Source organism: Chaetura pelagica, unplaced genomic scaffold, assembly GCF_000747805.2.
Source record: "Chaetura pelagica isolate M959 unplaced genomic scaffold, ChaPel_1.0 scaffold24, whole genome shotgun sequence".
Lineage (NCBI taxonomy): Eukaryota > Metazoa > Chordata > Aves > Apodiformes > Apodidae > Chaetura > Chaetura pelagica.
The window spans coordinates 3,292,101-3,307,189 of NW_009953077.1; the positions used below are offsets into that span (position 1 = coordinate 3,292,101).

At 43.9% G+C, this 15,089-nt stretch overlaps 1 protein-coding gene across 1 annotated transcript in view; it reads left to right on the plus strand.

Annotated features, from left to right (window-relative positions):
* LRIG1 (leucine-rich repeats and immunoglobulin-like domains 1) overlaps positions 1-15,089 on the plus strand; it is a 195,501-nt gene that overhangs the window by 2,049 nt on the left and 178,363 nt on the right. The window contains 1 exon segment of the mRNA XM_009996944.1: positions 239-424. Within this exon segment, the coding sequence (XP_009995246.1) occupies positions 239-424 (186 nt within the window).

The following is a 15,089-nucleotide window of genomic DNA, read 5'->3' on the forward strand; positions in this document are numbered from 1 at the left end:
GGGCACCTCCGGGGGTTCGGAGGCATCTCCTGGGGCTCCCAGGGCTCTGAGGCACCTCCCGGAGCTCCCGAGCACCTCCCAGGCACCTCCCGCGGGCGCTGCGGGGACAAGGAGAGACCCGGCGCTCCCCTGGTGCCGGGCCCGGGGCTGTCGGGCGCTGAAGGGACCTTGGACAAGACCCGTGTAACCAGTCGCTCCATCTGAAGCTCAACCTGTCGGGAGTGTTTTGTTGTTCCAGCGCTCCCCGCCGGCCCACCCAGCCCTCCCGGAGAGCAGCTGAACGACCCCGGCAGACACACGGCACAACCATTTCGGGGCCAACGGCCTTCGGTGTCACAGGCCAGGCCCGTGCAGAGGCGGAGCAGCGGTACCCGCCGGCCCTGGGCCCGCCCCCGAGCCGTTACCAGAAGTTCACCGTGGAAGGGTTGTGTTTGTTTTGCTGCTTCTTTCTGAAGCGCAAACCATGAAAGAAGAATTAACAACTAACGCAAGCATTCTGAAGCCCAGTATATTTTTCCTGGGTTATCAAGATAGGCTTCATACAACTTTGCAGCTTTTAGCTGGGTCATTTTGTTAAGAAAAAAAATGCAAGCAAGACCATTTTAAAGAATATTTTTATAGTACATTCCCTTTTAAACTCTCAGAAATAACGTGGCATGGATTCATTACACCAGCTCTCCACAGAAGATGAATTTGAAGGCAAGAAGAGTAACACTCAGGGTGGTTTTACTATCACTTGAGAGGCAAAGCCCTTCCCTAGTTTAGCAATTATCAGTGGTGTCCAGGCTGCTGTCGATAATAATGGTGCACAACACAGGAATGATAGAGACTGTGATGTAAAAGAAAATAGAACTTCACGTCTGCAAATCGATTCTGCAGTTTTTCAATCTCCCCGCTCAGCGACGGCGCCGCCTGTGAAATTGTCCCTAGAAATACAGGACAGAAAAAGGAGAATATCTCTGCTCTTACCTTTTAGCTAATGACATTGCCTGACCCAGTTCGTTTCCTTTGGTGTGGACACTCAGGCTGGGCTGGATTAGTGTTCAACATGCAGGAGCAAAATGGAAAATGTTTTTAAATAGAGAGGCCGGATGGAACCTGCACTTGGGAGCACGAGCTTTTCTGGAAATAAGTTCCCTCTGTGAGGTTTTTGGTGCAGCACATGAATTGCCATACAAACAGGTTTAAATATTCTTTGAGAGGCATTGATACCAGCACTTTCTCTTAGTCTGAAGTCCTTCTCAAGTGCCATATGCCACTGCCCCCTCCCCTCTCTGGAAACCTTCATTAGCACTCTCCTGGCAGCCCAGGGACCTGGCTTTTTCACCCACCTCTGCATATCATTTACTGGATCTCTCGGGTACAAAATGCAAAACATGTTGCCTGTGCAAGCTGCTCTGAAATTGGTAGCTTCAACATGCTAGGTGACTGCTGGGTGTTATAAATGGCATTTGCATTGCACACAAAGATCAGAACCAATTCTTTCAGAAATTACAGAATGCTTAATGAGTTCCAGCTCCCTTTCCTTCCACCAAGTGCTTTCTCTTTTCTATTATTGTGTTGCCTAGAAGAGATGCAGGCCCAGTATTTGAGCATGGAGCTAGAATTCAGGAAATTGCTGCTTATACTAATTTACTACATGCTGTTGATCAAATCATTTGATTTTATGGATTTTGTCTTCCCAGGAGATAATGAGGAGCTGTGAAGCCCTTAGAGATACATCGATGTAAATTCCTTTATCAATATTGTAATAATTTTTGGTAGCGTGTTTTCATTTTGATTTGGTTTTTTTTGTTTGGTTTTGTTTGTGGGTTTTCTTTTTTTTATTCTTCTGGCCAGCAATGCAGTGAAAGTGATGATACCATTTTAAGATTTTGCAAGAATCAAAAATGCCCTGGTTATTGAGGGACTGGGATGTTTCACTTATGATTTAATTTCATGGTTACTTTATCATTCCTGCAGATACAGCTTGAAAACAGAGCTGAAAACAGCTGCAGAAAGTGGGTTCCCCCCCCCCCATTCAATATTCCAAAAGTTCAAAAATAAAAATTAAATCATATCAAATGAGGAAGAACACAGAGCCCAGATCTGTCTTTTATAAATTATTAGAAATGTTGCCCCCCCTATGAACTCAGAACTGGCACTGCTCATTCTGGGATTCTTGCCTTCAGAATAAAGAATGACTTTGTCATGAACCAAAGCAAAAAAAGAGGAAAGGAAAAAGCTTCAGGAGAAAATTAACAAAATCCACACTTTTTCTGATATTTGAGAATTTAGAAAACACCAGGAAAAAAAAATATCTTTGAACAAACAATGAAGCTATTGAAGTGTTTGTCTTCTTCATTACACCTACAGAACATGTCAGTTAGAAAAATGTGGCTCATCTACCTTCAACACACGGACCAAAAGAGTATCATAACTTTGGCAAATTGTTGCCTTGTGTCATCTGGTAGGGAGCTTCCCAACCCATCCCCAGAGCTTTTGCTGCACAAGAGAAGGTGCACAGAGCACTTTTGGATGCCCCACCTCTTGTTTCACAGTATTGGGCAAGACTTGCCATGTTTTCTTCCTTCTGGCAATATGAAGATGATAAATGCAACTGGACTGATTTAAAACTTAAGGAAAAATATGAACAGGAGTTTCTTCAAGCAGCTTTAAAAGGGAATAATTTGTAATCCACTTTTTTTTTTTTCATTTTGTATGTTGTGTTTAAAGGAAGAGGTCACTGGAGCTTCTTTTTTCCCTTGGACATTCCCTGTCATGAAACAAAGGGCCAACCTAACCCTTCACATGCCACAGTCTCCGAACAAAGGGAAGTAGAAGGTTTGCAGAAGCTTGAAAAGACTTCTCCATTTCTCACAGCAACATTTTGAATGCTCAGTTTTCATTAATCTCTTCAGTTGAAAAAAAAAAAAAGGCATTAATTTCCAGAAAAATTGTTTAACTATAAAATTTAACTACAATACCAGTAAAAAACCTAATTGCTCTGTCTCTCAAATGTCTCAATTACTGAATATTTACAATTCTTCAGTTCCTTTTGTCTGTAAATTCAAACTGTGAATCAGTGAGAAGTAATAGAGCTGATACCACTGCACCCTGAAAGCCCCAAATATTTTAATTGGAAAAATCTTGATACTCACTGTGGAACAATCTAACCTTGAAAAACAATTTTTTACGTTTGTCTTTAATGCATAAAACACTGCTCATTTTCTGCAATTCTGTCACCAAGGGGGCACATTAATTTAGTTGCACAATAATTTAATACATTGATTCATTGATTGAAGCAGAGAGGTTTTTGTTCAGCGCTTCCAAGAAATCCCCAGTTTCTTGCAGGATCTTTAGAAAGACAGTTCTTGCTGCAGCTGAATTAGGGGGAATTGTGGATCATTAAGGGAAGTTGCCCTTCAAAACCGATTGATCCTGCCATACTGAGCACAGTGGGCACTACATCAGGAGAGAGGAAAGACTGGCAGGGGGCAATTAATGGGGCAGATATTGGAGTGCCTTTTCTGATTACCTCATACTGTCCAGTGGATTTGGCCTTGCTGAGGCAGGCTGGTAGAAACAAGAACCCTGATGAGATACGGCTCTGCTAATGTCAAGAAGTGCCACTTCTGAGCAGCAGGAGAAACTTTATTGAAACCATCTGTTGTTTTGGAAGACACATGTGCACAGGCACACGTACTTCCTCCTCCCAATGTGTTTAACCTTTCTCTTAAGGCTGACTGAAATCACACTGCTAATCCCTCCTTAATCTCAGAATGACAGGCTCTACTGTTCCCTGCAAGTCCCAGCAGCTACTGAAAATCCGGGTGACTGGAGTTGTGTAGGTGATGTGACAGTGATAGATTCTGGAGCAGTCACTTTAGAACAAAATACCCATTCATCCACTATCATCAGAAAGTTTCTCAAGAGCAATCTGCAATTACCAGGAGCCTGGCAGAGAATTTTTGGGTACCTGCCTAGAGATGAGAAATCTGTGCATCACTGGATCTGCTTTACATAGGAGACAGAAAGAGAAGACTGAGTTTGGTCCCAGTGAAACCTCATTTTTCAGCAGATGCAACCCAACAATGATCTCAAAGGAAACAGCCCTGTTTGTGTCACAGCAGTCTCAGACTATGAGCCCTGTTACAATTTCTCAAGTCTCTAATAATAGTTTTGTGATGGTCCCTCCTTAACACACCAGGACATTCAAGCTTCTCATGGCTGTGTTTCAGAGGAGTGCATCAGAGCCCTGGTTGCCAGCAGAAAGTGTGGCACTATCAGAGCATTCACTGAGACTCAATTTACTCTAGCCTCTCTGCAAGTAAAGTATTTCTGTTGGTATTTCATGCACATCTGTGCATTTCACTTCTTATTCCTAAAAGCCATGTTTAAAAACACCACTTAAAAAGTAACTGGCTTCCCAGCTATTTAGAACAAACATATGAAACCTGGGGTCTCTGAAATCCCTCTTGCCAGCAAACCTGACCTATGTCCCCTAGGCTGCTTGAGCGCCCTGGAAAACAAACCACACAGAAAGGGGAAATGTGCCCATTCCAGAGCAGGGAGGGGCATATTTCTGATCTTGTCTCCAGAACCAGATTCCAGCAAATAGTTTGGTCTCCTCTTCAAACCCTGCTGGTGACCTCCTCTCTACTTCCAGAGGGCCCAGGTCAAACAGACCCTTGCAATGGTGGAAGAGTTAACAACAGAGAAGAACAATGACGTCTTGTGGCCCCTTCTCCATCCATTTCTGTTTCTATCTACACATGTGTGTGTGTTTGTGTGTGTGTGTGTGTTATTTGAACTCTGCAGCTAGCATGGGAAAGCCCATACTGACCTCCAAAGAAAGAGGTCACTGATGGCCTGGCCAGCTCCAACAATTTAGAGCTGGGACTTGAAGGCATTAATGTAGAAGTAAACTGATCCAGCCATGGAATGGGATTCGGTCCGAGTCTGATTCAACTGTGGGAAAGGTGCAGACACTTCCCAAAGAGCACAGATGGCTAGAGAAAAGGGAGAGCAAAACAAAAAGTGCCTCTTCTGCCTGGAACAAGCAGAGAAGGTTAAGAGCAAACTAGTTTTCCTTCTTAACTGGGGGAACTGGCATAGCTGCAACCACATTTGTTTTTTTCAGGGAGAGTACAGTAAACTTGAATTACTCAATACCATCCTATATCCCTGGGTCATTCTGAAGTCATCACTCTGAGCTGCTGTGTTTTTCAGTTCTATCTCTCTTCAGTATTTTTGTGTGTGTGTGTTTTAAAGAACTTGAATATGGAAAGACAATCCCTGGAAGTACAACAAGAAAGGAAGTATCTCTCTCCTTCATACTTTCAGCCTGAAGAACTGGAAGCTGAAAGCACTACAGATTGTTCATAACTCAAACACCCTGATGCTTAAAAAAAAGTTTCTCAGCTGTCTAACTTTTACTGGCTATTTTTGAGTCCATACCTGACAAGATGGGGCAGCGTGGCACTACAGCCCTATTCACTCAGTGCAGAAAGGTGACAACCATAAACGATCTTAACATCCTTGAAAGGCTGAAGCACAGTGTGAATATTTTTATAAGTGCCCCTGTATTTGCCTTTTTTATATAAGGAAAAAGGCCCAATGTGTCAGCTTTTATAAGGGAATAAGTTCAGTACATGGTACTGGGGTTTTTAAGTGATGAGCTGTAACACAGACATCTCATTACTTGCCCTTATTTACTTGACCCACCCAAATTCAATTGCATAATCTTTACTGCATGGATTTCATTTGGAATATTTGATGGTTTATGAAAATTTCAGTGCACATATTTCTGGGCACTGGCAATTTTTCTTTTCACTTTGTGGCTTTGGATCCTTTTCTCACTGTGGTTATTATTGAATGAAGGCACACTGAGCTGAGGTCCAGGGAGAATACCTAGTGTGTTGTTGACTGTAAAAGTGTATTTAATGGTTATGCATTAAAAAGAATAAAAGGTTATTGCCTCTAAAATGTCTGTGCAATGGAATAAATCAGATCACTGCAAGTCAGACAATGGGTGGATCCCTAGAAGTTATTTGCAAACACTATGTTAGAATGTAAATAAAGGAAGATGACTCATTCTGGAATCTAAAGCAGTAAGATAGACAAGAGGGTTCTTCCCTCATTTGACCATAAGGTTGTACAGGTTTTGCTCACTAATTTTATTTGCCATATAAGACTATGTCTAACTGCAGCCACTCAGCTTTCATCTGGCCCAAGGAGACCCTAGCAACAGTAAAGCTGCAGTGATGCCAGTTGTAGTACAGACCAGCCACCTCATTCAGGTTCCAAAATCTCCAATGATTTAAGCTGTCCTTGGCTCCCTGGGTTAGTCAAATGATAACTTGTGGGACTGTCCCCAGACATCCTGCCCCAGACATTGCACCTCTGAAGCAGAGGAACCCTTCCAAGCTGAATTCTTTTTAGTGTCTTTGTTTCTCCTCTAAAAGTCTGTCTTGATGATATATGGGAAATAATTTCCAGTTTAAAAGGCCATTTAAAGAACTGCCTTTTTGGCCATCCTGACACACAGTACAGCTTTAAAGCCTGGAACTATGTTCCTTACACAAGAGGCCTTGAACTCTCTCTGGGCAGACCACTTTCATAACCTCTTGGATGGAAAACTTTCATATCCTCTAAGCTCACATATTTCATGGTAATAAGCTGTGAGATTTAACTGTGCTGAGACAATATACCTGCTCTTTAACCCAGCAGAATAAAGAAGAGCTTTCCAAGCAAAAATAGTTAAGATAAAATGGTTCATATGATACTTGGAGCTAGCAGGGCATTCTCTTGTTATTGGGTGAGAAGGGGAAGAGTCTCCAAGATTTCAAACCTGACCATTTCTGAATTCCACCAAATATCATTACCTGGACTCCTTGTGCAATCTTCAGGCCATCTGCAGCAACTCCAAGACCTGGCTTGGGAAGTGCTTCTCCACCTGCTGGGAAATGGCCCATCACACCTACTGCCCCAAACCAGCCAGAAGGCAAAGCTCATCAGCAACACAAGGACTATGGGAATTGAAGGGCAGGGAAAATTATTTATGACATGCATTCCTTTTTCAGATTCCTCATGCTTCCTTGTCCTAGGTGTGAAGAACACTCAGAACTCCGTTCTTTTACTCACCATAGCAATAGTATAACTGTTAAGAGGAAAAGTCATTTTAATGCCTCTTTCTTCTTGCATAGAACGTTCTCATTTCTAGCATGCACTGTGTGGGCAAGATCTCAGGGTACTCAGCCTTATTCACCAATCTTTTTACATTTCAAATGAGGGGAAATTGAAACTTTCATCTATTTGCCAAAGAAAATAACAAGTGCTCTTTGGGGACCCGCTAAGACAACCCAGTACCATTTTTAGCAGCTAGCACACCTGCTCATTTCAGCTAAAAGATTCAAATCTTTATAAATAAGAGTTTTATAAAGTCAGGACTGAATAAACATTCATCTTTTTATTATTAAAAAAATTAATCTAGTTATATCACAGTCAATATAAATGTCCCTTTGAGGCAGAGGGAATGCTGGGAGAAAATTCACTATGAACCAGTCACTTCTGAGTAGTGGAAATGAAACCTGGGGACAGAACTTGGTTCTTTCAGTGACAGAAAGAACAACAGTTGGGAAAGCAAACGTGTGTATTTGCTGAGGCTGCCTCCTCTCTGCTAATAGTAGTAGTTTTCTGTAAATTCCTGACTTGATGTGCAGACTATTGATCCTGACATGGCAACTTTTCTGTCATGAGTAATGAACAAAAAGCTACTCACATTAAACGTAACATACATCATTTAGACCTGTAGGTAGTACACTATGTATTGCACACACTTCACCTCAAATATAGAGCCCTGGCATTCAGCTACACAGAAGTACACCTGGAATTAAATCCAACACACATGCAGGGCATCTGTTTCTTTTAATATATTAAAAACCTTACCTTTGAGGCAGAGACCAGGCTTCGCTCCCCGTCTCATTGTTCTCCTCTGTCTAAAGCTGAAATGTGGGATTAGTTCCAGTCTCTGAATTCAATGCATAGCTAAGCTTACCTGATGTGACTCGAGGACAGCTACTCAGCAGGGAGGTTTGAAACCTAATAGTGGAACAGGAACAGAAAAACTCCCCAGCTACTCCAGTGCACCAGGGTGTGAAAGCTGGAGCTGTCATCTCAAAGCGCATGTCAGTGAGGGAGCTGTGGACTGGCTTTTGGCAACCACACACAACAGAAGGAGCTGCAGTTCCAGGAGAAGAGGCTTGAACAATATCAATAAGGAAAGGAAAAGAAACTGCACCAGCATTTTGGAAAATTAGTTTGACTGGAAAGTTTGCATGCAAGATTTGGGATTTAACACAGCAGTCTCTTAAAATCCATTTGGTTTTCCAAGAGCATCCTGGTTTTGTTTCTTAAATGTTATGGCATAGAGAGGGAAAGATAAGAAGTAGCAATGGCAAACAGGAGATAAACCACCTCTAAGTGCCAGAGGAAGCTGTGAATGCCACACCACAGTGCTCTACACTCAATGAGCTGTGGCCATGTACTGACTTCTGTCACCCTATTCCCTGCCAGACCTCACCTGGTTGTCAGTGGAAGACTCAGAGTGAAAGGTAGAGCATGGAAAATACAGGGGAAACACAGGACACTGAAGAAGAGAGATGCCTTGCAGAGACAGGGAATTGGTTTCCTACAGCAGTGATCTCACTCCAACCTCTCCTTCTCCAAATATGTCCATAGAGCTCTCTGCACACATCAACATTCCTGTTAAAGCTTTCAGCACCACGACCCAAACATCCTCCCTTCAGTGACACACTCTTGCCAACACGACTGGGCTGCTGTTGCTTGTCTGTGCTTTTAGTTTACTCAGACACAAAGGGCTGGTGTGGATCCACAGTCAAAGTTGTGTCACTGGTTTAGTGACCTCTTGGTCAGAAGGAGCTCCCAGCCAAGGTGCCAGGCTGGTTTCAGTGAGCTACCTCCTATTGTCACCCCAACAGATAGTGGTGTTGCAAACCCCTCAACTTGCCTCTGCTTTCCTCTTTCCCCGAGGTACACAGGATGGATTCAACTTTTATTTTAAACAGAAAACAAATGAAAAACCAAACACTACTTTGCATGGCCTGAAGATAGAAGCAATGGAAAGACCATTAGCCCTGCATTTGCCAAGGCTAGCATTCCCTTCTTAACTCTGAGCCAAACCTTTGCCTTTCACCTCCAGAAGGCTAGCATTCCCTTCTTACTTTACTCTGAGCCAAACCTTTGCCTTTCACCTCCATCCTGTTGCTTTTGAGGCTAAGTATTTCTGCACTGCAGCTGTGCAACTCAGCATCACTTCAGAACCTCAACAAAGCTTTGCTGTTTTACACCACTGGAGCATCCTTACGCTAAGGCAAAGCTCAAGAGAACTCCAGCATGCAAAGAATGCAGTCCAATTTCCAACCAAAAATATTTAAAATATTCATTTCAAGGCCAGGATCTTTCAAACTCCCTGCACTGGCACACATTACCTGCCAAACCTTCCCACACTTGCAGACTGGAACAATACCAGTAGAGCTGATTAAAGTTAGCCAGTAAATAACATGGGCTGAAAACAAATTAGGTAGTAAAAGGACCTTTGAGAAATGAGGAGAGAAGCTCCATAGCCTTTCAACTTATTCATGATTTACTAGAAAGATGTATAATGTAGCAGGCCTAAGAGCTAGCTAAAATGCTTCTAAGGCCAAAACATCCCAATTTGAATAGCTAAGTTGTGTACTGAAAGCCTGGGGAAGTGTTTAAAGTAAGCTGAAAAAGAAAACCAACACTCTCTTTTCCCCCCACCCCAAACCTTTGATTAAAAAAGCAACAAAAATGCTAATCTTCTGTGGTTAAGCAGAAAGGCTTAGAAAGTGGCTGACAAAACAACATGAATTATTCAGGGACAAGGTTACTGCTATTCCACACACATCACTCTGGAATGTGAGTGCAAAGCCACACAAGCACATCATTTCTGCCAGTGTTACAGTAATAAAATTGTTTCAAATCACCTCCATTAATTAAATCAACATAATATAGCCTTTCTGGATCTTTAAGGATCTATCACAGAGTCTCCAAAAGTGGAGGTCCTGATCCCAGTCTAAAGTGAAGAGGTTTTATATATTACATGACTCCAGTGAGACTATATGTTGAACAGATGGGGTCAGAGGCAGCCCCATTCCTCAGTCTGATACTGGGTAATTATCCTGGAGGGTTAAGACCAATAACCAGGTGAACCATTTAGAGATTCTATGCTCATAATCATCACCATCTTTTCTAAATCCAGGAGAAACTTTTTTCTCCTTGAGGGCTGAAGTTGTGTATACATGCATAGAAACATTTTTCAGGAAGAAAAGGGAAGGAGAAACAAGCAGGAGTGTTTTAGAGCTGAGCAATCAGAGCAGTTGCCCAAATCTCAGACCACAGAAGGGAAAATGCCCGTTGAACTCATGATAAGTGTTTGGGAGCAGAGGAGGCATTACCAGCCTCTACAAGCCTACCCTCAACTCAGCTTCCAAGCTAGGTAGCTTGGGGCTGGCTGAGAAGCATTGAGATGCCTTTGGTTCTGCTGTATCTTCACCACTCACCTCAAGGTCCCCTGATGCTGTTCTGCAAACCTTTGGGCTTGCTGGGCAGTTTGCTGCCCTATACAGCTCATTGAGGAAACAAACTGTGGCCCAAGTAGCCAGAAATCAGAACAAGGGATAATTAGTAACCTTTTCTAAAATGGCTGCACATGACCCAGCATCTCTGAAGCACAAGGTAGAGGGCAAGGCAGCAAGTCCCTGAAAGCATCTCTAACCAAACACCTACAGAACCAGGGGACACACACAGAGCCATATCAGCCTGGCTCAGTCAGCACCCTCAGAAACAGCCAGAGAGATTTTAGTAGCTGTACAGGGAACTGGCTTTTGCCCCAAAACACATAAGGCAGTCCTAGGACTTACCTTAACTTTGTGATCCACAGAGTACCAAAATACTTGCAGGGCTGCTAAGGATCCCTCAGGCCCAGAAAGCCCCTTGAGCTTATATTGCCACTGAGACCTACACAGCTGTGACTGTAATCTCAAGGGAGACAACCTGGTGGTGGTGTCACAAGGAAAATCACCAGATGCTGCAATTCATCAGGTTGATGAAGAACCCGATGTAGTAGCAAACAGCAATGCTGTCAGCCCCACAGCTGTATGCAATGACTTGGCTTCTGTCAGTGGCTTTTGAGAGGGGATGGAAAGTAGAAAAAGTCACAGAAAAGCTCAGTTACAAAAAAAACCCTAAAGGTAAAGCTTCCAATTAAACACATAGCAGTCAGGTTAAAATTATAGGTGACAATTACTGTAACTTGATTAGGCACAATAGCAAATTCACTTCCCTAAATCACTTTCACAACTCTCCTAGGAGGTCTGAAAGATGTAGTATATGAGGTTCATTTAATTTCTAATGTAGTAATTATCACAACTGAATAATAAAAAAAATAGCAGTGACAGACCCAGGAAATAAATTTAGCGCTTGAGGTTTTAATAAAATTTTTATGTGCAACCCCGTTGGTTAGAAATTGTTTAATCAATCTTATCTGGTTCACAGACTTTCTGCTGAGCTTTTGCTTCATGTTATTGCAAGGCAATATGCTGCAGCACCTTCTTAGCATCCCAAGTTGCAAAGCCTAAATGCTCTTGCTCTCCAAATCTTGCACAAGCTCCTCTCTCGGATGGGAACACCCACAGTTCTGTTGATGGGCTGCTGGTGGTTTTCAGGTTGTGCAGCCAGTGGCAAAAGCTGGTAACTCCTGAGCAGGCTTCAGCCCACTCTGCCTGGCTGCCACAATGGGGACTCTGCTCTAGATGGTAGGTTATTTCTGTGGTAGAGATACCTAGTGAACTGAATCAGGTTTTCAAGATATTATGTAGGAGACACTGCCAGTCCCTTCTGAAGGAGCTTCATGTTCCAGCTTTTAGTGTAACACTTCCAGGATTGCCATCCCAGTCTCTCCTGGCCTCTTCTGGCTTATCCCAGCTGCAGTCAGCACACTTCTTGACAGTAAGGGTGACAGAGCACAGGGACAGGCTGCCCAGGGAGGTCCCCTTCTCTGGAGACATCAAAATCCTGCCTGGATGCAGCCCTGAGTAATGTGCTCCAGGGGATCCTGCTTTAGCAGGGGAGTTGTATTGGATGATCTGTAGAGGTCCCTTCCAACTTTAACAATTCTGGGATTCTGTAGTGAAGGCAGATGAAGAAATTAAGGATCACTACCTGGCATAAATTAAGCTGAAATGGTTTTTTTTCTGTTTGCAAAGCAGGTCAGTGTGAGTAGCAGAGAGGTTAAAATGCAATTGTTAGTATCTAAGACCAAGAAGAAGTCAGCATATTAGCAGGAATCCTGGCCTGTTCCTTTATTTCTTGTATTTAACCTAAAAAAGTCCATCTCCACTCATCAACAAAATTACTCTCACTGCCAGGCTGCTTAAAACACTCACTACTTGAGTTCTTTAGTGCCATTTAAATTGGTCATTGGTACCATTCAGAGGTTCACAGAACCAGCATGGCCAGGCAGCCTGTCCAGAGCAGACAGCTCTGCTAAGCAACACTCACTTGGCTTTCTCCATCTGTGTCCTTCAGAAACAAGTCCTCCCACCACCAACTGGATTTAGCTCTGCTTTTGCTCTTTGCTGGCACCGTCTGCCCAGACACACAGAACAATCAATCATCTATGTTGTTTGTTGTTGGGGTTTTTTTTCCTTTTTTGTCTTTGCAGTTGGTAAACTATTAATTCCTGGAGTGACCCAGTGGCCAACAGGTAAACTGATAGCCCCCAGATCAATAAAAACCATCAATACATATCTGGGCATCATCATAAGCAAAACTGATTCAGGAAATTGAAGCACTACAACATGATAATTTGAAGTAAGAGAATAAACTGCAGCCCAAAGAATTAGTGTAACTGTCTTCAGTTGATTTATTTCAAGAAAAAATGAGGAGTAAGCAATACTTGCCCTGCTGCATGTTGGTGTGGTTCATAACATGTCCTAAAAATCTTCTGAGATACAGCCTGACCTGTGTCAGATCCTACCTGTGAGGATCTCTCCTCCACTTTGCTGTCACTTTGCCACACCAAAGAACTACAGCAAATACATACCAGGTGCAATTAGATTTTGGGAGCACAGATGAGGAGGGTGCTGCGTGAGCCCCAGGGCAGGAGGGAAGCTGTGCTCCAAATATCCGGGGTGCAGAGAACTCCTGCCCCTCTCTTCACTCAGAGCTGGCAGCCCTGCTGGCATCCACAGGCCACTGCTGCCATCTGGTGTCACTGTCACCCGATGGAGCCGGGACGTTGCAGGCTGAAGAAACTGTGTTCGCTCCAGCTGGATGAATGAGAGGTGAGTTGGTCCCAGTCACTTGAGAAAGGACAAAAGTCTTCCCAGGCAGAGGATGGTTCTGCACCGACAGCTGAGCTGCCTCTGTCCAGCTCCATCTAAAAGGAACCAGCTTGTGTGCTTGAAGATATGTGAGAAAGGAGAAGAAACATTGCTGAACAGGCTTTTTGCTGGGAGGAGACACAATCTGTGTGAGTTACAGATCAGCAGCTCCTGTCACCCTGCTCCAGCAGAGCCCCGGGAAGCGCCCACAAGGAGGTTTGCAGAGCTATGGGGCAGAGGGGGAAGTTTGGGTCCCTGGGAGCTCAGCCTGGAGCCGCTGGGCAGGAGGAGGCAGCAACTCGGGCAGTCAGGATTAGGTCTTCCAAGCCTTGATCTTGCAGCAGGAGAGATGCTTCAGGACCTCTCCTGAGGAGCAGCAATAAACCTAAGTTTAAGGCTATTTCCTGGATTCTCCCAGATGCCCACTTGTCCAGCTCACTCCCAGGCCTCCCAGTCTGTCAGCAGCAACACACACCTGCAGGACAGCCCTTGTGGGGCCTGGCTGGTGGTCCAGGCAGCTTCACAGGAGAGAATCCCAGTTGCTGGGGCTGTGTCCATCTCAGTCCCTGCAGCACAGATCTGCTTTAAGGCCACTTTTCCCAGAGGCACAGTGATACCCACTTATGCCACCTTACTCATTAGATACGGTTCCTCTTCTGGTTTTTTAAATAGCAATTATGGTGCATGTTAGCAAAAAAACCCAAAGGCGCTGGGTTTCAGACTTCATTGATCTGCAGGGACCTCTAAAGTGGCTTTGGACAGCTTTGCAGCAATCATAATCTGGGGTTTGGTCCTCAAATCTCACTTGTCCCTAGGGTTCTGTCAGCCCCACGGTGACACAGACATGTCTGTGCACTTGCATAGGGGTAAATAAAGTCCTACAAGGACTTAGACATGGGCTTGAATTTACACATTGTGAAAAGCCCCAAAAAACTGTGGGAGGATGATAAATGGGGATTAGGATGTTGGCCAGGGCTGTGGGAAGAGCTGTGTACAGTTCCCTCCTTTGCTGTTTTGATTAAATCACGTAGGTCCAGAACCTCGTAGGAGTCAATCTTTTACATCCCAGGAGACTTAGCCTGAGGGCCACAGCTGTTAAATGAAATTTCTATGCCTCCCAAAGGTGCCTGATGTTCACTCTCATCATGGGATTCAGATGCAAAGCAAATGGGGCAAGAGGAAGTGTAAGTCAAGAGACAGATGGATTTTGGGGACACTGAAAAGGCAAACAGCCTGGACAACCTGCTGCAGGCTAGTTAAACCATGGAGCTGCTTCTAGAAAAGATGAAAATATCTCCTGGGTGAGTCGATGTGGGTAGAAATGAGGCTTTGCTTTCATTCCCTAGCTACTTTCTGCATCATCCCAAATCTCAGTGTGGCCAGTTCCCTGCAGCATCCCCAGCTCAGGGGTCTGAGTGGGCTCCAGTGCCACAACCACAGTGGGGTCTCCACATTCTTTTGGATACAGCAGAGCCAAGAAACCCCACAAAGTAAATATTAAATTTTTCTAAACCTTCTGTTTGCTGCACTTCCTGTTCTTCAGGCACTGCCCTGTAAACAGATATCCACAAGTTAAGCATGAAATAAAGGCAGCAGTAAGGGAGTAATAATTATTTGATCAGCTCCCAGGCTATCAAATAGCAGTAAATTGAGCTTCAGTTTAAAAAGCAGACAATTTTC